The sequence below is a fragment of the Rhinatrema bivittatum genome, chromosome 8 (assembly GCF_901001135.1).
Source record: "Rhinatrema bivittatum chromosome 8, aRhiBiv1.1, whole genome shotgun sequence".
NCBI classification, from domain to species: domain Eukaryota; kingdom Metazoa; phylum Chordata; class Amphibia; order Gymnophiona; family Rhinatrematidae; genus Rhinatrema; species Rhinatrema bivittatum.
This window is the reverse complement of record NC_042622.1, coordinates 134,875,384-134,898,060: the sequence shown is the minus strand read 5'-3', so window position 1 is coordinate 134,898,060 and position 22,677 is coordinate 134,875,384. Positions and strand designations below refer to the sequence as shown.

The 22,677-nt window shown below is 43.4% G+C and overlaps 1 protein-coding gene across 2 annotated transcripts in view; it reads right to left on the bottom strand.

Annotated features, from left to right (window-relative positions):
* Positions 1-22,677, bottom strand: part of ENTPD2 (ectonucleoside triphosphate diphosphohydrolase 2) — a 178,146-nt gene that overhangs the window by 10,946 nt on the left and 144,523 nt on the right. For both annotated transcript variants that reach the window (XM_029611200.1, XM_029611199.1), the window contains exons 5-8: positions 11,994-12,221; positions 9,982-10,251; positions 7,558-7,677; positions 3,371-3,505 (exon numbers count right to left, since the gene is read on the bottom strand). In XM_029611200.1, coding sequence (XP_029467060.1) covers positions 3,371-3,505; positions 7,558-7,677; positions 9,982-10,251; positions 11,994-12,221 — 753 coding nt within the window. The remainder of the gene's footprint in view (positions 1-3,370; positions 3,506-7,557; positions 7,678-9,981; positions 10,252-11,993; positions 12,222-22,677) is intronic.

Here is a 22,677-nt window from a genome sequence, read left to right as displayed (position 1 = left end):
TGTGTGTGTGTAAGGGAGAGAACATGTGTGTATGTTGTGAGAGAAAGATATTTGTGCATCCTCCATAATCCATGACAATGTCAGGCCACAGGGTGGCTCAAAATAAAAAAATCTCAGGTATGGAGACAGGAGATTTTTAAAACTTTAGACCTTGATTTTCAAATGCATTTATGCGCTTAAAATGGGTTTTACAGGTGTCAATGCACTTTACCCATGTGAGTGGGCTTTTGAAAATTGCAAATCTTCCCCTGGAAACCTAATGAAGCTCCAGGCTGACAGGAGCGATTCCTACCACCGCTTCCCTCTGGACGCTTTTGCAGCTGCTACTCGCTGAACAAAACTGTTCATACGACCGACAACTTGTACAGCAGCCTCAGAAGGGTAAGATCTTGCTTTACCCTTCCTTTAAGCCATGATGAAGGAAATAGGGAAACTTGCCAATAGTTTCTAACTTCAGAAGAGCTCCTGTGGAACTCTGGTGACAGCCAAAGTTCCCTCTAATTTCTGGCAGATTATGTGTGCAAAAACTTTCTTTTGGACCAACTTTTTGTAAGCTGAGTTCAAATTTGTGCACTGAACCAATTGTACTTGAGCAAGATTAGTGCAAATAATGTTGCCATTGAATTGTCCATAGGATTTATTTAAGTGCACTTTATGTGCTTTTGAAATTGCTTTTGAAATGCTACGATAGTATGTTACATTTATGCAAATAACTTATTTGATAATCTTTTGATGTGTGTTATTTTGAAATATTACATTGGTGTTGTGGGAAATTTATAAACATTTTTATTAGTATGGATTTACTAATATGATTGATGTTTTCTATTTCTTGATATTATTGTTTATTGCTCCATTATTCTGTCTTTGGTAAGGATCTGTCCATGTTCTGTAAGTGTGACCAAGGTCAGGGTGTTAATTGATGTATATGCTGTTTTAAAATATTTCATTGGAGTCTGGGAAATGTTTATGAATTTTTAATTATTGGATATTCTATTCATTTGTTGTTTTGAAATATTTGTTCTTTTAATTAATATAGTTTTACTATTATTGATGATTATAGATTCCTCGATTTTGTTTCATGTGGAATGGTAATGTTTGTTTTCCATTGCTGCACTATATACAGAGTTTAGTTTATGGCAGTTTCCAGTTCATCTTTTGCCTGCACATTTCTATTTATACTTTATGCTCTCTTTATTCTGTATTATTTGGTGAGGATCTGTCCATGTTCTGCATATAACTGAGGTGTAGGAATCTATAGCTACCTTAAGGAAATCATTTCTCACTGAAAATTATTCGCTGTATGACAAAATGGGATGCAGTGTCAGATCTGAAAGAATATTAATTTTTAAACAGACTATGTGCTCAAAACATTTCCATGCAGTTAAGAGAGTTGAACTTGTTTTTCATTAAAACAGTTAAATAAAACTTTTGAAATCCAACATTATTTGCACTAATCTTGCTCAAGTACAATTGGTTCAGTGCACAAATTTGAACTCAGCTTACAAAAAGTTTTTGCACACATAACCTGTCAGAAATTAGAGGGAACTTTGGCTGTCACCAGAGTTCCACAGGAGCTCTTCTGAAGTTAGAAACTATTGGCAAGTTTCCCTATTTCCTTCATCATGGCTTAAAGGAAGGGTAAAGCAAGATCTTACCCTTCTGAGGCTGCTGTACAAGTTGTCAGTCGTATGAACAGTTTTGTTCAGCTAGTAGCGGCTGCAAAAGCGTCCAGAGGGAAGCGGTGGTAGGAATCGCTCCTGTCAGCCTGGAGCTTCGTTAGGTTTCCAGGGGAAGATTTCTCCCTTCCCTCTCCTCCTCCTTTTCACCACAGCCAGACTTGCTGGTGAAGGCAGAGGCAGTTTGTTGCCGAGGTCAGCCTGTGGTGGTTCTGCGGGACAGCCTATTTATTTATTTATTCATTTTTATATTCTGCCTATAGCAGATGAAAAACATACCCGGTCATCCCTTACAAGCAGCACCTAAATCTGACAGTGTCAGTTGCAGACGAAGCCTCTCAGGCAAAGTATTCCAGCACAGAGGGCTGGAGATGGAAAAAGCCCAACACTGAGTGCATTGTGAGCCAGCCATTTTTACAGGTGGCACCGAAAGCAGAAAGATCACAGCAGGGAGCAAAAGGAGAAAGTAAACCGGCAAGGTATTCTGGGCAACCCATATTGGTGACTGAACACCATACACAACATTTTGAACAAAATTCTATACCTAACAGGAAACCAATGCTATGATTTAAGCAACAGGATTACGTGTTTCCATTGGGAGCAGCCTGAAACCAACCTAGCAGCTGCATTTTGCAGCAGATGAAAAAGCAGTAATCCTACACTCAGGTAGTCCAGTATACAGCAGAGTTGCAGTAATCGATTGCGGTTAGTATGAATGCCTGGACCAAAGAATGAAAATCCTCCCCAGAAATAATAAACTTCAACTAATCACCCACAGGCCGATACAGTACTGTGCGCTCCGGTGGAGCGCACTGTTAACCCGCAATTGGACACGCGTTTGACGCACTAGCTTTACCCCTTATTCAGTAAGGGGTAATAGCATGGTCGAAAACGCATGTCCAACCCCCCCCGAACCTAATAGCGCCGGCAACATGCAAATGCATGTTGCCGGCGCTATTAGGTATTCCCACGCGATTCACTAAGTAAAATGTGCAGCCAAGCCACACGTTTTACTTTAAGAAATTAGCGCCTACCCAAAGGTAGGCGTTAATTTCTGCCGGTGCCGGGGAATTGCACAGAAAAGCAGTAAAAACTGCTTTTCTGTGCGCCCTCTGACTTAATATCATGGCGATATTAAGTCTGTGGCACCAAAAGTTAAAAATAGTAAAAAATAAAAAAATAAAGTTTAAAATGGGCCTGCGGCTCGAAAACTGGACGCTCAATCCCGCCGACAGCTGCCGCTCCTGTCCAAAAAGAGGCGCTAGGGATATGCTATTGTCCCTAGCCCCTCTTTTTGCCGCAGACCCTAATTTAAATAAATTAATTTACTGTATCGCACGCACAGGAGAGTGTGTCCTGTGTGCGTGCTGGGAGAGTGGGCGCTCGCCTGCTCTCCCGCGATTTTTACTGTATCGGCCCACCAATTAGAAAACCCCAAATATTTAAGGGAACATACCACACCATTTCCCCATCATCACATAAAATACAATGATCACAACCTCTAAAAATATGCCATCCAATGATCATTTAGTATTAGAGCAAAATCCTATTAAACATTTTTCCCAGACATATCAACATGATAATAGCAGGGTCTCCCCCACCCAAGTGTCTTGTGCACTGAGTCCCATAAGAAGATAATTTTTGGGGAAAGGGGGGTCTCTCTACATTAATAATAAACTCCTTTTCCCATTTACCTTTTTCTGGAAGGCGATATCGGCAAAAGTGTTCTGGTCAAACTTGTAGCCCTGGATGATTATCAGATAGACAAAGGTGGCTGCTGCACAGTAGTCTGTCAGAAACTTCTCCTGCCCTTGTGCTTTTGCCAACAACTAAGTATGCAGAAAGGCAGATTGCAGAGGGAGAGGATGGAAAGTTAATTCAGTTGTCATGAAATAAAAGCTTGATGCTAAGAGTTTTTCAGGAATACAAAATCTACTTCAAAATGTTCAAATAGCCAGAATATCCACAATTATCCTCTGTCTGCTTGATGAGGTTAAACTCACTCAAAACTCCACAGCAACAGATTCATATTACCAAAGAGGTCTATATGAAAAGCATTTGTCCGGCAAACATTTGCAGTTAGCTGGACAAGAAGAAAGCATTTAAAAATTAGTTGGATACAAAGAGGCGGTGCTGGGGGATATTCCGGAGGCATGGTCAAAATGTTTCAGGTTAGTACTAATATTCACTACTAACCATGCAGAAAAACCATGGCCAGAAAAACTGTAGCCATAAAATTAGCCAGACAACAACAAAAAAACAAACCCTAGCATACTAAACCAGATCCCATCCCCCTCCCACTCTCCGATCTCAAACATTAAAAAATGGTGTTGGTCAAATCCCTCCACTCTTCCACCCACCACTCCCTGAATAAACAGGGCCCTGAATAACTCCTCTTCTCTTACACACCCTCATGGGAACTCTGCTCCACTGAAATGGCTTTTCTTTCCTCTCCTCTACTGATTGCCGCTTCATGAGACTGCACTTTCCGCTGTTATGCACCAAAAATTTGAAACAAAGCACCACTAACCCTGTGCTTGGAGCCAGGCTGCCTTAAGTTCAGGAAAAAAAAAAGCTAAGGCACGGCTTTTCAGCCAGGGCTTCCATTAAGAGCCCCCATCAGCCTAATTTCCTGAACTCCTGACCACTGTTATACTCAATAGGGTACACCTGGGTCTTGAAACTACTCACAAATGGATTTTCCTATGCTGGATCCCAATGCTATGTTAATTACAAACTCTGATTCAGTTGTTAGCTGTTCTAATGCCTCCGTTCATTTACATTTATTGTAATCTGTCTTGACACCAACTTTGGGGAAAAGGCAGGATATCAAATTTTTGTAAATAAATAATAGAAGTGGTCCCCTGGGCTGAATACTAAATGCAATAGAGTTGACAGCTCTGGACACAATAGTATTCATTTATTCAAATCAGGCAACCCCACCCCCAATGATTGGCAGCTCTCAGTGAAGGGTCTTTTCACCCAGAGAAAATAAATACACACTAATATTCTGCGAGCTGTCAGCTCTATTTCACTTATTTAGCCCAGGAAGGGTTGAAAAGGTGTGGATTTGGCCAACACTGTTTTTGTAACATAGAGGATTGACCAGTGAGGGGTCACTTGGCATGCTAGGTTTTTTTTCAATATTCAAAAGCCCGATCAGTCACAATCATCCAGATAACTTTTTTCAGGTAGCTTTAGCCAAATATATTCAGTGGGAAACTTAGATGGTTAAGTCCTGCTCAATATCCTGACCAAAGTTAGATGGTTAATTTTAATTGGATAATTTCCAACTCATTTCTGAGGGGAAATTGTCAAAAGGATTTACATGCATGCAAATTCCCTTTTGAAAATCATTTCAGGATCTATGTGTGTAAAAGTGCACATCAAACGATTTTGTGTGAACTTTTACGTGCATGGTAATCAGGTGTTCTGGGGGGGGGGGGTGAAGTTGGGGATGGGGAAAGGATTTATGCACACTTTTGATTTTGGAAAATAAGCATATAAATCCACATGCACTTGATCTCAAGCGGTGTAACTTTGTGCATGCATGCCCATGACTTTTCAAAGCAGATTTATGTGCAGACATCAACCCTACAAGGGCTACTGAAAAACTACCCTCTAAATGTATTCCTTATTGATGCACTTTCAAATGTGTAACATTTTCAGTTCCTCTGTGGCGTGCATAGAGGAAAACATCCCACACACGTTAATTTTAGCTATAATTCCTGATGCCAGGTATTAACATTGAGGGGGTAATTTTGTAACATTGCGCATAACTAAGCTGGCAGATATGCATTTAAGATACATCAAGAGTTCTCAACCCAGTCTTCAGGACACACCCAGCCAGTAAGGTTTTCAGGAATCCCCCACTGAATATGCATGAGATAGCTTTGTATACACTGCCTTCACTGCATGCAAAGCTATCTAATGCATATTTATTGGAGACATTCTGAAAACCTGACTGGCTAGGTGTGCCTGAGGCCTGGGTTGAGCACCACTGAGTAACACCAGTTTTCAAAGTGAACTCACATGCGCAAGTCCATTTTGAAAATTATGCCACCAAACTATTTGCACAAATTACACCCTGCTATAACATCTGCACGTTTTCCATGAAAATTTACATGCATACTTTTTAAAATCCAAAATTATGCACGCAAGTTCAAACCCATCCCCAATACCACCTCCGGGAATGACTCTGCTCAGTTTGGGTAAAAATCCCTGCAAACATGACATACGGATGCAAGTTTATCCACATATCAGATGGGAATGGGAAAAAAACATTTCTGCAGGAAGAAGCTGGATTCTTGGCATCTTTTGTTACTTTTATTGGCCCAATGTAAGACGACAATTCAAGGATGAGACTACATATGAACAACAAGGGATTAATTCAGTGGGGTCATGGTATGAGGGTGAAAGGAGGTGGATTCAGGAGTAATCTAAGGACTTTTTTCTTTATAGAGAGGGTATGGGTTTATGGAATGGCCTCCGTGTGGAGGTGGTGGAGACAAACAGTATCTGATTTCAAGAAAACGAGGGATAAACATAGGTGATCTCTGAGGGAGCGATAGGAATTGTAAGCTGAATTGATTGGTGTGCATGGGCAGACTAGATAGGCCATATGGTCCTGTTTCTGTCTGTAGAAATGCTTTTGAAAATTACCAGCCTTGTGGTCTATGAAACCACTGGTGGAGCACAGAGGCAATTTATGTCCTGTTCTGTATAAAGAGCTATGTTTGCCCTCTTGCAATCAGGAACCTGGAAGGTAGTGCGCTCATTACTTGCCCAAGAGGGAAAATTATTCAGGAAGAACCTCCTGATTTATTCTCTTGCTATATAAATAACCTTGAAAGATAAGCTAGTGATATGTTTGAATAACTGACCAATTTTGGATTTGGATTCACCCAGTTAGAATGATCTATGCATTGATTTGTTATGTTTTCAAAAATCAACACTTAAAGCTTTCATTGTAATAAGCCTAACTGTGGGCCAGATTCATTAAGGCTTTTATCCCATTTTGTGTCTATAGGGAAAAACCCTTTTGTGAAGCAGGTACTATGTTAGGGAACTGCTGTACCACTCAAAAGAAAGAACCCCAGAACGGCCATAGTGAATGGTGGACACATTTCTCCTCCTCCCAAAAACAGGACGACTGCAATCTCGGTATACAAAGAAAAAATAAACATGAGAACGATAACAGAGAATAGCAGCGCCAGGAAACAAAAAGTAAATGAACAAGGAAAAAAAAAATCTATGTTTGGAGGAAGCTGCATTCTTTGAATCTTTGCATTTTTTGATACTTTGGTCCAACATAAGATGATAATCCAAAGATACTACTACATAGGGCCAGACGGGATCTAGTTAGATATAAAATCTCATTTATGCATTCAATTTTTATATAATCTTCTTAAAAAAAAACAAAAAAGAACAGCTTTGTGCAATGTACAACTGAAAGCAAATGTTTGTATATTTTTTATATAAAACATTCAATACAAATACAAAAAACACCCAGAAACATAAGGTATTGGACTATTCTTAATCATTATTTGGAAAAGTGGGAGAAAAAAAAATACAGAAGGATCATTGTTGGACCAATAAAAAGCATCAAAATATAAAAAGAATCAAAATTTCCCCCAGAGTTAACATTTCTACTAGAACTTTACACTGCTCTGAAGGACATACGAGGTAGGGGACCCGGACGCCTTAATCCATATTTCCCAATGTTGTGGGAAATGTTAACTCGCTGTGCAAAAAGGGACAAGACGCCAATAGCTGAACATGTAGCTGCTGTCCGGTGGGTTACCAGCACTCCCAGCCTTTTCCCTGTGGCCCAAACATTTAACTGAAAGCCAGAGAATACCCGACCGTCTGGACGCCTCACCTGATTCCAGTCCGAGTTACAGATGGCAGCAGCACCATGGTCTAGGTCTTCAGGCGTGGCCACGGGCAATTTCATCACGTTTTTTATAAAATCTACAGTGTAGTAAAATGCAGAAAAAGCCTGATTGGGAGAAACAAAAAGAGGCGACATGATCAAGGAAGGACAAAATAATAAAGGGACAATTAACACGTTGGCTATCTGACCTGCTATTACTCCATCCAGTCACCAAGAGTAGCTGGAGCCTGTATGAAATGAAGGACAATCTCTCAGCTAATACAGTCTAGTTACATAACGGTGCCCACTAATCTTAGATCAAAAGGGCCTTCACACACAGACACACAGAAACACAAACACACACACACACACACACACACTTAGCTCATTCCCTTTAGCATTCTCTGTGATTTAACAGAGCAAAATATCATATTTATGTAATTGGCTAGCTAGGTGCATCAGCAACTGCTATTACAATAGAAGGCATCAGTCTTAGAAGCAGTAACGTACCCTAAAAACACTAGTAATTATTTCTTTTTGTGTTAGTGGTATATGATCATATTCTTGAACTTGGGTTAACAGTTTATGTTCAAATGTCCCAATGGTGTCCAGAAAAAATGTAAGTAAAAATCTCAACTAAGATCCAGGTTCCCCCCCCCTCCAAATCCTAACACCCCTTCCTCTAAAGGTTATAGTTTGGCAGGGGGATGGGGGGGGGGACGGACCCAAACTCTAAATGTAACAGACTGAGCCCACCACTCTGTAGGCCTCATGCCTCAGTCCTGGACCCACAAAAGAGCAGCAGGAATCCACACTGCTGGTCCTACGACAACTTTCTTGCAGCGAAGGAGATCAGCGTATAGGACGCTCCGCCCAGTGTTTCGAGTACGCTCAACACTGGCAGAAACCAATAGGAGCAGCAGGGTGGCAGATGCTGGGGGTGGCCTGGGAGCTGCAATGGACAGCAGATACTTGTGGCAGAAAGGTGAGGGAGAAAAAGTGAAGCTAAAGGAGCTGTGTGTGTGTGTGGGGGGGGGGGGGGGGGGGGGGAGGGGAGGTATGAGAGAAACTGATGGAGCTGGGGAGGGAAAAAGAGAAACTGGTGGGTGGACTGATAGGACTGGGGTGAAGAGAGAAACCGAGTGCGTATAATGGCCAAGAGGGAGAGGCACTGGATCAAGGCCTGGGTAAGGGGGGGTACCAGGATACGGTGGGAGAAAAGAGACTGAATCTAGGCTCTCTGTTCAAAAGTCTTGATCTTGCCTCCCTCCCCCTTGGCCACCATATGCTACTGCCCCCTTTCGCCCAAAACAGTATGTTGTAGCCGAGGGGGAGGAGAGCTGGATGAAGGCTGCTCAGCTCTCATCATTCTAAGTGTTTGTGGGTGTGTGGGGAGGGGAGATGTTATATTGGGGGGGGAGTTCCTCCTGTTCTTCTTGTTGAAGGTGGTTACTATATAAGGATCCAAAATATCCAGCAAACAGAAGTAGAAAAACCACCATTTTATTTTCAGTTTAGGGATTGGAATATGTTAGTGGAGATACCCATTCCCAAAGTTATCTTTCCTTACAGCTCTCGGTACAGGAGGAAATCCAGTTTTGTCTCTGTTTCTCCAGTGCTGGACTGCATGCAGTCTGGCTTCTTGGGGATCCCTATTTTTGTCTGTGCATTTCTAGTTCTAAGTTTATGGTACCTTATATGTATTTGCTGTGATCTGCATGTGTGACTAAAGTGAAGGACACTGCTGGTGTGTAGGTTTTTATAGCCAACCAGCTGCTTGTGCTTTCTCCATAGGGCCTGGTGTGCTGTTTCAGTGCTGTCTTTTTATAGGTTAGGTCGTTGCTGTTGAGTCCTGGGAATTAGTGCTGTTATGAACAATATGAGCTGGGGGAGGGAGAGGAAAAATGTTCACCCTCCCTCTCCCTAATGACCTCCCTACCCTTTGCTCCTTAAAATTAAGGAGTCAAAACTATGCCTATGCCCCAAGCATTAGACACATAAATTGCCATCTGTGCAGCTCCCGGATTTATTACATCTCTCTGCTAGCCTTTCACATGCGTCAGACAGGATCCAGCGTACTTGTATCATGACTGAGAGAGTGGATCCTGTCTGAGGACAGGATGACCTCAGTGTCTCTTTATTTTTAAGCAATTTTCGGATTAATCTGTCCAGCATTTTATTTTTACTTTATTTTTAAGTTCTGTGCTCTGTGGAATACAAGGCTAAAGAGACACCTTAAGTCCTACATGGTCATAGACGGCCATTTTAGCATTATAGCAAATGCAGCGTGCTGGGCCTTGCCTCCTCCCCAGAGTATACTTATTTGTTAGCCACATGACAGGGCACAGGATTTTCAGTTGGGGCATTGGGTTGAAGGTGGGGGAGAGTTCCTGTACCCTTTAATAATTTAGACCCCCTTGAAACACTTACAATGAAGTTTCCCTTGACACTGGGCTGGGACACGTTATCAAACGAGCACTTGCTGAAGGGGCATGTATTGAACTCGAAGAGACTGTTTACATGAGTCCTGCACAGATCACTGTCACCAGTTCCATTCATGGTGATGGTTGTGGAAAGGTTATACTGGTTGGGTTTCTCGTTGATTGTGCAAGGAGACTCATAGACATCACTCAAAGAGATTTGCTTTGAATATCCTCTTGGCCAGCATGGGTTGGATATTGCCAGTGCACTGCCTCCTGCCTGTCAGTGAAAAAAAAGAGGCATAAACATTTTTAGTTAATTTGTCTGGTCTTGCATCCTCAGCTTTTCCTTCTCTTGTCTTCTCACTGACAAATCAATTTCTCTTCTCCCTTCCTCCTCTTCTTAGCCATCTTATAGTAACATATGAAAATAAAGAACAACTAGAAACAAAAAACTAAGGTGATACTTTTTTATTGGACCAAATAGATGTATTAAATTAATCCAATAAAAAAGTATCACCTTTTTTTAAATTTTTATTTCTAGTTGTTAACGTCTTTTCTGTGCATTCAAGTAGACTAACATGGTACTCATACTACTTTATCCTAGTAATATAGTAAATCAAAAGAATAAGACCATCTGGCCTATCCAGTCTTCCCAGTTATCCTATCTACACTGCTATGGATACTTCCCAGCTGCCAGCTACCAAGTGTGACCACCTGCAAGATTTCTCTTTATCCAGGAGAGTCTTTTTCTCTTTCTTCTTTGTACTTACTTTTGGGTAGAAGAGGATACAAGAATATACATTCTATTCCCTTCCACCCACCTTTCTCATGCCTATCGACAATGCTCTGTAATAATCTAAACAGACAGCAATACTAGTGTGGGAGTTGCCTAGATCCCCTCCTAGATCCCCTACCTAGCCTGCCAAACCGATCCGGTAACATGAGCACCTGTGTTTCTGCTAGGACTTCTAGTTATTACACATTTGCAGCCTGCCAGACACACCACTAGCTTAACACTATTATCACAGTATAATCAAAATAGTTACCAACAGTGAGCCTCCCAGGTCCCTCGCATAGCTTGCCAGACAGATCTGGCTATGTGAGCACCTGCATTTCCACTAGGACTTCTAGTTGTTTCTAGATTCTACCATTATAGCCTGCTTAGACAAACCTGGCCTCATGGTTACCTGCATTTCCATTATGATTTCTAACATTTCATATTTACCTCTTTGCCACAAATTTCTGGCAGTCCCAAAACCTATTACTGAATCAGGTAAGTGCAATGCTGTGAACACTTAAATAAGTGCCACTGGGTCATGGTTTTTGCTCTCTACATTTTTAACAACTAAAGGATCCTCTGTGCTTATCCTATGTCCTCTCAAAATGTTGTTACTATTTTAGCCACCACCACCCACCCCAGAAGGGCATTCCAACTTCTTCATGAAAAAATATTTTCTGACATGTCTGCTTAGTCTATCCCTTCAAACCTCACACTATGACCCATTGTTCTAGAACATCCTTTCCCTTAAACAGGTTTGCTTCTCATGCATTAAAACCTTTCAGGTATTTAAATGTCTCTAACATATTTCCCTTGTCTCACCTCTTTACTAGTGAATACATGTTTAGATTTCGAAGTCTCATCTCATAGGGCTTCTAATGCAGACCTGCCCTCATTTTGATAGCTTCTCTATGGGTCAGCTCACTTTTATCTATTATACTTCCATAGGTAAGGCCTCCAGAATTGGATACAATATTCTAGGTGAGGTCTCACTGATCTGAACAGCAGCATAATCACCAACTCTTTTCTACTAGTTCAACTCCCTCCTAGCTCCTGCCACTACCTTGTGGCACTGTTCTTCTGGATTCCCAAGTGTTCTTTCTGTGGGCCAATCATAGTGCCAGTCTGAAGAGCAGTAGCCAGCTAATGATGTGAACACAGAGTCATGCAGCCAGGTGTGCCACTTGAAACACCAAACAGAGTTGGGTCTCAATCAAGGAACTAAGGATTGAGAGCTCTACCTTAATCACTTTGGCAAACAGTCGCTTAAGCACTTGGTCCCTCCCATAGCAGAGGAAGCTATGGGTGTACACGATGTACGTCTGCCCATAGAGTCGCAGTTTCATCTCATCCTCGGGATTCTCAATCTTCTCCTGAGTTTCAAAGGTAATTTGGGTAGAAGCACCTCCCAAATCCATGGCCCCAACCGTTTGCTTTCTGGGATGAATCCATCTCCCAATCCAACCATACTGGAATGAAACAAATACAGACGCAGAAGCCAAACAATGTTCAAATATCAGCACTGCAATAAACAGAACTAAGCATCAGGTAAATATTAGATTGATTCTCCTGTATTGGACCAATATAACTGTTACAATGTTACTGTAGTTTTTAATTGTTCATCCTTACATAGAGCATTTTATGATTAAGCAAGCAATAAGCTGAATTAAATCAATTATCCAAAGATGGTGGTGTATATGACCCTTTGAAAGTTGTCAGAATTCATCTGAAGATGATGATGGTGCAATAAACATGTTCTCAGAACTTGCAAAGAATCCAGTTTTATTCAGGACCAAAATGGCTGCTATTAGGCTCCACTACACAATGACTATCCAGTGATATAAAAATAGTGCCAGAATGTGACAATTCTGGATAACTGAGAAAATCTGGTTATTCTAGGACAACTTGCAAGGCATGCTTTACTTAGTAGACTACTTTAAATATCACATGTGCAAGTCAAGTATATCCCATTTTATGATTTTTCCAATGCTAAGCAAGTGAATTAGCCAATATATGTAGGTGAAGTCATCTGGCAGCACCAAAAGGACTTTGAGCTCTACTAAGCATGTGCAGGCGTTACCTCATGAGCCTCCTCAGTCATTTTGAAGTCTATATTCAAAAGCACTTTAGACAGATAACTGAAAAGTTACCCAACTAAATGGCAAAACCGGCATATTGAGAGACTTATCCAGCTAGAATTTAGCCGCATAATTTGGGGAGCATTTTGGGAGCAGGCAGGAGGCATTTTGGGGAGGAGCAGAGTTAGCCGCATAAGTTAGCCAGCTAATTCAAATATTCAGAGTTAGCCGGTTAACTTATGCGGCTAACTCTGGTTGTGCCATTGACCTGTTCTAAAGTTAGCCAGATAAACATATCCAAGTAGAACCAGGAAAGAATTTTTTGAGGTGAAGAGAATGTGATACCTCATATAACAATGGGCCTCTCAATATTTGTCAGAGTGCACTCAAATGTGTCAAACGTACCCGCCGTTAACCAGTATATTAAAAGACTGGTTTAACGCGATTGACCTTTATAATCATTGGTATCTACATTCTAGATTATACATTTTTTTCTTTTTTCCTTTTTTTTATAATAATTGTTTATAGAAACAGGACACTTATTTTACGTAGCATAGAATGGTGACAGCTTTTTTCGAACACCGGCCTGACCCGACACGATCCATGTTTCGTGGGCTTCTTCAGGGGTACAACTTTGGTACGATGTATTTCTAAAGTCTGTCCCGTAATATCGCTATGACATGATCTCATGTCATGAGATCATGACAAATATTGAGAGGCCCATTGTTATATGAGGTATCACATTCTCTTCACCTCAAAAAATTCTTTCCTGGTTCAGCTTGTATCTATGATGTTGCATGAAGTACTTATTTATTGATACATCATTTTCAATTTCGAGATAAACATATCCAGCTACCTTTAAGAGAGCCAGGTATATTCAGTGGCGTGACTGTGCAACTGAATGTACCCTGCTAGTTAGCCATATATGTTTATCCGCTCCTCCCAGAAATGCCTCCCCACCAGCTAACTAGCGAGCTACTCAGTGGCTGAATATTGCTCTCTTTTTGTCCTAGCATGGCAGGAATATGTACTCAGTCTCTCCTCATATTTTTCTGTAAACTCTTAAATTTGATATATTTTTTTTTTTTATTAATTCTAGTTGCCTCACTACCTCTGCAACATCTACAACAGCACTTTTCAGTGCTATTTAAAAAAAAAAAAAAAAAAAAAAGAGAGAGCGAAAGGGAAAAATCTTTCATAGGCCTTGCCTCCTCAGAACATGTTTGGGAAAGAAAAAGTCTACAGTGAGCACATTCAAAATCTGTGGTAAGGTAATGTCACTCACGGATGATTATGAGCTGTGCTGTCAAAGCCCCTGGCTGGTACATGACCAAAGCAACTGTTACCATTTTGGACAGATTACCCTGCACCCGACGCATATGGCCATCAAGATTGAGCAGCTGAGTAAATTTTTCCAGAGTGGCATTGGAGCCTATACTGATGAAGCACAAGTGCTTGAAGCGCAGTGCATCGGTACCAGTGTAGGGACCAATATTGGCATTGATGATGCAAAATGCATCGACGCACCCGATGCATGATGCGTCAAAGCGCCCGATACACCAACACATGATACACAGATGCACCAGAGACTCGATGCATCCATGTCCACGGTGCATACAACCTGTGTTTCATTGATGCACTTTGAGACTTCCTCGCACAGATAACATGGCCCTCTGATACATGACCTTACAATACAAAGTAGGACGACACATGGCACCACAGCATCCTCAAGTTGCACGTACTTTCTCGACATGACTCCTCAAGGAGCCATTGATACAACCTTAATCATTTTTTTCAAAAGCATACAAGCATTTCAATTCATTGAAGCCATCAACGCATCAAGCTCACCAGACTGCTCTACCAACACAGCTGTGTGCTGTCCATCCTAGATTGGCAGGGGAAGGAGTCATACTATCTCTGCCTCCTCCAACAAGAAGAAATCTCTTACCATCCTGGTTACCTATGGAGGGTCTGCATTTGGAAACTCTGGATATGGTATCTTCCATTGTTTGACCCACCTCCAAAATGACCACCTATTTAGATGCAGGAACCTACTCTGGCCTCTTCAGAAGTTGTTCCATTACCAACACCAGGTCAGAGGAAACATCAATTACTTGATCAAATTGCAGGGTTCGTGAAAAGTTTCTTTATCTCTGTGTCCAAGGAACTTTCCAGCCTCTCCAAGGAACTTTCCAGCCTCTCCAGCAATCCCTAAGAGACCAGAGTCTCAGGCTCACTTAGCCTGAACACATCATCAGAACATATAACTTGGGGTTCATCTTATCTCACACTATTGCAATGGAGTCCAGATAATCAGCAGAGCTGGAACAGGCAATTTTCCTCAAGGGCAATCTGAAAAATCTCCAGAGGTACCATCTTCATCATTGAAATCCTGGATAAATGAGCCCATATTCATTAGGTTTGGAGGAAGACTATGGGGTAGATTTTCAAACCGCGCAATTTGGCGTACTTTTGCTGGCGCATCAGGCGCAAGCAAAAGTACGCGGGATTTTAGTAGATACGCGCATAGCCGCGCGTATCCGCTAAAATCCTGGATCGGCGCGCGCAAGGCTATCAATTTCGTATAGCCGGCACGTGCCGAGCCGCGCAGCCTACCCCCGTTCCCTCCGAGGCCGCTCCGAAATCGGAGCGGCCTCGGAGGGAACTTTCTTTTGCCCTCCCCTCACCTTCCCCTCCCTTCCCCTACCTAACCTACCCGCCCGGCCCTGTCTAAACCCCCCCTTACCTTTGTCGGGGGATTTACGCCTCCCGGAGGGAGACGTAAATCCCTGCGCGCCAGTGGGCCGCTAGCGCGCCAGGACGCGACCTGGGGGCGGGTCCGGAGGGCGCGGCCACGCCCCCGGGCCCGCCCCCGGAACGCTCCCGACACGCCCCGAAAATGCCGCGCGGTTCGGGCCCGCCCCCCAGACACGCCCCCCTCAGAAAACCCCGGGACTTACGCGAGTCCCGGGGCTCTGCGCGCGCCGGTAGGCCTATGTAAAATAGGCTCACTGGCGAGCAGGGCTCTTAAAATCCGCCCCTATAGGTATACTGACCCACTTCTGGATATCCCATACCACACCTTGTCCTAGCAGACCTGACCTATTCCAAATTTGTGGAAAAGATGGGAGTGAGTCTTGGCATCCATGTCTGTAAAGACAAGGACTCCCACTTGGAATCCTTGATCTTCTTCAGATATTAGATATCCTGTCAGAACCAGCTACCCTTCTAGTTCACAATATCCTCATCTTATTACAAATGATAATGCAGGAAACAATGATTTCAGGCATCCCTACAGCTAGGAAGCTTGACCTGAAATACAGGGTCCAGAAATCTCTAGGGTTTGGCATTGTTCAGCTTCCACACCATTCTGTGGTGGATGAATTTGCTATGAAAAAAAGTGAGAGAGAAACGGATTCACTTCAATTTACCTCAGGAAAAGAGCATAGGCTATTTGACAACTTTGGCAAGAAAATCTTTCATAGTGCCATGCTTACCGCTTGAATTATCCAAAACTTTTATATGGTGCAATACCTCCACAACGGCATGCAGAAGTTAAAGCCTTTTCTATAGCCTACCGTTGCTGGTACTTATTATCCCAGGCATTTTTGGATGCAGAACACAGCAAATGTCACCTTCTCCACTCTGTTTATAAGTCATTCAACTCCATTTCACATATCTCATCAGCCTCAGTTGGGGTTTGATGTTTGATATGGCTTAGGGCAAGCAGCATACATGAAGATGTCCAAGATCTTTCTTGTTAGGGAGACAATCTTTTGGCAAAATGCTTAGGGGTAGATTTAAAAAAAAAGCAGACGTAAATCTACGCGCGCCAGCGAACTGCTGGCGCGCCATCATCCGACCCGGAGGCTGGTCCAGAGGCCTGGACCACGCCCCCGGGCCGGCGCCATGCCCCCGGTCCCGCCCCCGAAACACTGCGTCATTCGGCCCCGCCCCCGACACGCCCCCTTTAAAAAAAACCCCGGGACTTATGCGTGTCCCGGGGCACTGCGCGCGCCGGCGACCTATGCAAAATAGGTGCGCCGGCGAGCAGGGCTTTTAAAATCCACCCATTAGAGAAATAGTTGCTCAGATAAAAGAACAAAATGTAGCAGAGCAATCTCTCTTGACGGTCTCCAAGCAGCCTTCTACCTCGAGATGTTCTTTTGCCTATAAACGATCATACTTCCACAGATGTCCCTACCACTCTTCTCAGTAGTACTGTCTGCCGCCTGTTCCAGCCCAGCATCAGCCACTTCTAGCCAGTCCTCATCAATGGAAACACCATCAACTTATATCCACGCAGCAAGCCCAATTCAAACCTGGGCCCAGTTTTTGATCCCTCCGAACAATTCTTACCCCTCTGTTCCAGTGGAGGGAAGAATTCAGACTTTGTCAGAAGCATGGTGTCAATTAACCAAGGTCTGGGTTCTCAAGATCATGAAGTCTGAATACCATCTCTTCCACATTGTGTGAATCTCAATCTAAATCCGTTTCATCTGGCACAACTTCACCTGGAAGTCCAATCACTTCTTCATCAACTAGCAATAATACTTCCTCATCCCCAAGAAGTTGGGAAGATTGAGACCTATACTGGACTTAAACATCTACTACGAGAGAAATTCAAAACAAATTCCCTCAGCACGATTCTCCCTTTCATACAGAAGGAGAAATGGATGTGTGCTCTGGACCTGAAAGATATCTATACTCACATATCAAGCCACTCTTCTCATTGGCACTATCTTCACTTTAAGGTGGATTCTTCCTATTGCCAATACAAGGTACTCATTTGATCTGTTAGCAGCTCTGAAGACATTCACTAAATGCCTCCCAGTAGTTGCCGCACATCAGGGAATATAGATTTTCCCTACCTAGATAACTGGCTAGTCACAGTGAAATCTTGGAAAGAAGTATGCCGTTCACTGCACAAGACAATTTGTCTCTTATAATGCTTAGGATTTCTACTCAATTTCGAGAAATCACATCTGCTCTCTTCTCAGAGAGGCTCATGTTCAATGGGGCCTGGATAGGCTCACAATAAAGAGTGTTTTTGTCTTCGGAATGAGCGAACATCATAAGATCGCTCATATGCAAGCTACTCTACTCTCCAAGCTCAACAGCCAGAGCACTTCTCGCATTCTTGGGACATATGGCAACAGTCACCCATGTGCTTCCACTGACCTGCCTTCATATCTGTTATATTCAATGGGGTCTATGCTCTCAATGGGATCAGTTAACTTAATCACTGTCCTCTGTAGTACAGCTCACAAGAATCACAAATAGAGAATTGAAGTGGTGGTTAACCCCTCAGCCTCTCCACCAGTTCTCTAGGAAGAAGCTTCTCTTCAAAAGGTGGGGCACCTACACAGGGTCATTTGTAACCCAGAGCTTCTGTTTTCTTGAAGAAAGCTGGTTTCAGATCAACTTACTGGAGTTAAGGGTAATAAGATATACTCTATCAGCCTTTACACATTTCTTCAAGAACAAAGCATCTTGATTCAAAAAGAAAACCAAGTTGCCATGTTTTACATCAACAAGCAAAGAGGCACTGGATCATGGCCTCTCTGCCAGGAAGCACTAAAGATTTTGAATTGGGAAACTGAGAATTAAGCTGTTCTACAGACTATCTTCCTGGGATCTCCAATATGCTGGTAGATCACCTCAGAGTATTTCACGCACACTGCAGTAGCCAAAAGACCATTTGACTTATGGGGTCTACCGTCAGTGGCTGTATTTGCCATGGAGCAGAAGAGAACGCTAAATCAGGATGCTTTCCTACTGGTCTGAGGAATAAGCCTCATGTATGCTTTTACACCAACACATCAGAAAAAAAAGACAAATTTCTACTCATCCGCTGATATCTAGAATCATGAAAGATCCATCGCATGTCAAGTCTTCAGTGCAAAAACTGCCAATTCCAAGAGACTTAAATGTTGTCTTTTCTCAACTGATGAAACCTTCTTTTGAGCTATCAGAGTCAGCTTTCCTAAAATTCTTGACATGGGAAGTAATGTTCCTTATAGTGGTTACTTCAGCTAGAGGAGGCAGTGAACGCTAGGCTCTTGTTACTCACCCAAAGTTTCTACCAAAGGTAGTCTCCACTTTTCATATCAATCAATTGTATTGCTTACCTTTTTTTTCCAAGACCTCATGTGCATGGAGACAACAAAAACCCTTCATACCTGAGACTAGTGGTTCTCAACCTTTCTTTGGCCGGGACACACCTGACATGGTTCTCACATGCATGACACTGAACATATGACCATCATGGGGCTATATGTAAACATACACTCTGCATCCACGAGAACCCCCTTGACCCCTAACAATGGTTGCAGAGCAGAACTAGGGCATTACCCATAAAACTCATCATGCAAAAAAAAGATTCTGGTTCTGATGACATCTCAGTAAAAGCAAAACAAACTCCCTTTACTACCAGGCACAATAGCCCTCCTTATGAAAAGGCAATAATTTACCACTAATGCATATCCTATTGAGAAAACACAACAAATAAGACAACGACAAACCTTTTCCGTAGGAAACAAATCAGCAGAACCAGAGGTCATGAGCTGAGGCTCCGGGGAGGAAGACTAAGAACCAATGTCAGGAAGTATTTCTTCACGGAAAGGGTGGTGGATGCCTGGAATGCCCTTCCGGAGGAAGTGGTGAAGTCTAAAACTGTGAAGGACTTCAAAGGGGCGTGGGATAAACACTGTGGATCCATCAAGTCTAGTGGGCATAAATAGAGAGGAGGCAGCAAACACTGCACGGAGCGGCAGGAGCCACTGAGGCATTCACGGAGCGGGATGCCAGTGGCCAGTGGTTGGTGTTCCACCTTCACGGAGCGGAAGGATGGAGGGCTGCCATCTCAAAAAAAAAAAAAACAAACAAGCAAACAAAACAGGGGTGGGTAAGGGGCAGGGGTGTGGCCTGCTGGTTGCGGCGGTTGCTACCCCTGATTGAGCTGGATGTTCACTAGGATGGCGCTGCTCTCTGCATTGGTGGAGGGGTGGAAGGGAATTGGGGCCGGAGGGTGCTGGAAGCCAATAGAGACGGGTGGGAGGGAGTAAAAAGGGGGGGAAAAAATGGATAAACTGCGTAGCTTGCTGGGCAGACTGGATGGGCCATTGGTCTTCTTCTGCCGTCACTTCTATGTTTCTATGATACAATTGCCTACATGCTAGTAAAATACTTCACCTAGGGCACACACACAGAACCGACCTTCACCAAATACAGAAAGACCACACATTATAAATATGGAGAAAAACTGGAATGGAAAACAAAAAAAAGCCACTCTACATGCAGTACACACCTGAAGAAATGGAAAGAGAAATATAGCACTTAACACAGTCCCAGGATCTGCAATAATGCGTAGAAACTAATCTGCACAAAGTTACACCTGCATTATGGAACACATAACAACCCTATCTATGAAAAGGCAAGACTACAAATATTAAATCAGGTCCTAAACACTAATACACCTCCTATTAGGAAAACAGAATAAGCTAAGCTACTATAGATCCCCACACAGAAATAACTGTAAAACTATATTAATAAATATTTCAAAACAGCTGATGAACAGAATAACGTCAAACAATTAAAAAACTCATAAAAATTATTTAAAAATTGTTCAAATATCAATAAAATATTTCAAAACAGCAGTCACATCACATAACACTCAATTAAAATGGCAGTCAATCAAGAAAAATAAACTTAAAATGCCACCTTTACTTACCCTCTCCAGCAAATCTCCTACTCTTTTCCCATGAAAACACATACCAGGAGCAGCAGCAGCTGCAGCTCTGTCCTCACAGTCCTCTTCTTTAGGGCCCACAAGCAAGTAAGTCAGTCAGACACCCCCCCCCCCCCCCAATTAAACCCTATGACCACACTAGTCACCTCCCTGCCCAGTCTCTGTCTCTCACACACACCCCAGTCACCTCCCTGCCCAATTCCTGTCTCTCACACACAACCCAGTCACTTCCCTGCCGTCTCTCTCTCTCACACACAGCCCAGTCACTTCCCTGCCCAGTCTCTCTCTCTCACACACACCCCCCAGTCACTTCCCTGCCCAGTCTCTCTCTCTCACACACAACCCAGTCACTTCCATGCCCAGTCTCTCTCTCTCACACACCCCCAGTCACCTCCCTGCCCAATCTCTGTCTCTCACACATACCCCAGTCACCTCCCTGCCCAATCTCTGTCTCTCACACATACCCCAGTCACCTCCCTGCCCAATCTCTGTCTCTCACACATACCCCAGTCACCTCCCTGCCCAATCTCTGTCTCTCACACATACCCCAGTCACCTCCCTGCCCAATCTCTGTCTCTCACACATACCCCAGTCACCTCCCTGCCCAGTTTCTCTCACACTCACCCCAGTTACCTCCCTGCCCAGTGTCTCTCTCTCACACACACTTTGCTTAGAGCCCCAATGCTGTGCTCCCCATTAATTTCTCAATGGCAGATTTGCCAGTGATGCCACTGCCTTCTTAGCCGCACTGAAGAAGCAAACATTTATTTTAGAAAAATATGCCACAACCCTCAAGTCTTTCTTCTGGCTGTCGGGATATCCCTAGGCTCCCGCGGCCCCCCATTTGCTTGCTTTTACGGCCGCTGGGAGCTCCAATTGCCCCATCTGTAATCAGCATGGCTGAGCGCCACTTTTACATTAAACGCAGTTATGCCGCGCTCATTGTTGCATCAGCGGGGGGGGGGGGGGGGAAGAGAGAATCCCTGGAGTAACCGGCCTCTTCGTGCTTGCGACTCACTGCCGCTTTGGGGAATCCCTACTCTATCGCGGTTCCTGGTGCGACTGGCCTCTTTTCTTTGTGGCTCGCTGCTGTGTTTAATTTCAGCATTTCTAGCCTGTAGCGGGCACAGGGTCGGGCTTCTTCACCGCCAAGGGCCTGGACACTGTCATTCCTCCCAGCCCCCCTCAAACCACCCCACCCCCGGGCTATGAGATACCCCCCTTCTTTTTGCCCCATCAGCCAATCAGATGCTTCCTCCTCCCACTGGCAAGAAGAAGGGAGGAGGTTTCCCATTGGTCCACGGGGGCAGGAAAAAGGTAAAGGGAAGTATAACTGGGGCTGTGGGACACCAGGAGCCGCGACACACCAGCTGGTGCTTGGCGATACATTGGTTGAGAATCACTGCCTTAGACTGTAAAGAAGCAATTGCTTCTTAGTGTTTGGGTAATTGCCAGGTTCTTGTGGCCTGGTTTTGGCCTCTGTTGGAAACAGGATGCTGGGCTTGATGGACCCTTGGTCTGACCCAGCATGGCAATTTCTTATGTTCTTATGAAGCATTAGCTTATTACAAGAAATGTGGCTGAGTTCATCACCAATCTTATCAGCTCTTTGTTATCATATGACTAACAGACTAGGTGTACTAGTTGCCAAGAGTACTTTGTCCAGCTGGATAGCTGAATGCATTCAATACTGCTACATCTTAGCAGCATTGTAGGTCACTGACTCCATGAAAGCCATTAAATGAGAGCTATGTTTTTTTCTGTTGCCATCTCCAAGAAGTGCTTCTCGAAGACATTTGCAAAGCTGCCACCTCATCATCAGTTCATAACTTTACATCCCGTTACTGTCTGGGCAACCTGTCAAGGACTGTCAGTAATATTCGGCCAAGCAGTTTTGCGAAACTTGTTCTCACAGTAGTCTGCTCTCCTCAGTGGGGTCCAGGTTGCTTATTCAATAAATGCTCCGCTGCAACCCTCAGTTTAAGACTCCCCATACGTAATGGTTAATTCAGCCTGCTTACTGACAGAAAAAGCAAGGTTGCATACCGTAAATGGCCTTTTCCGTAGATAGCAGGATGAATTAGCCATGGAATGCCC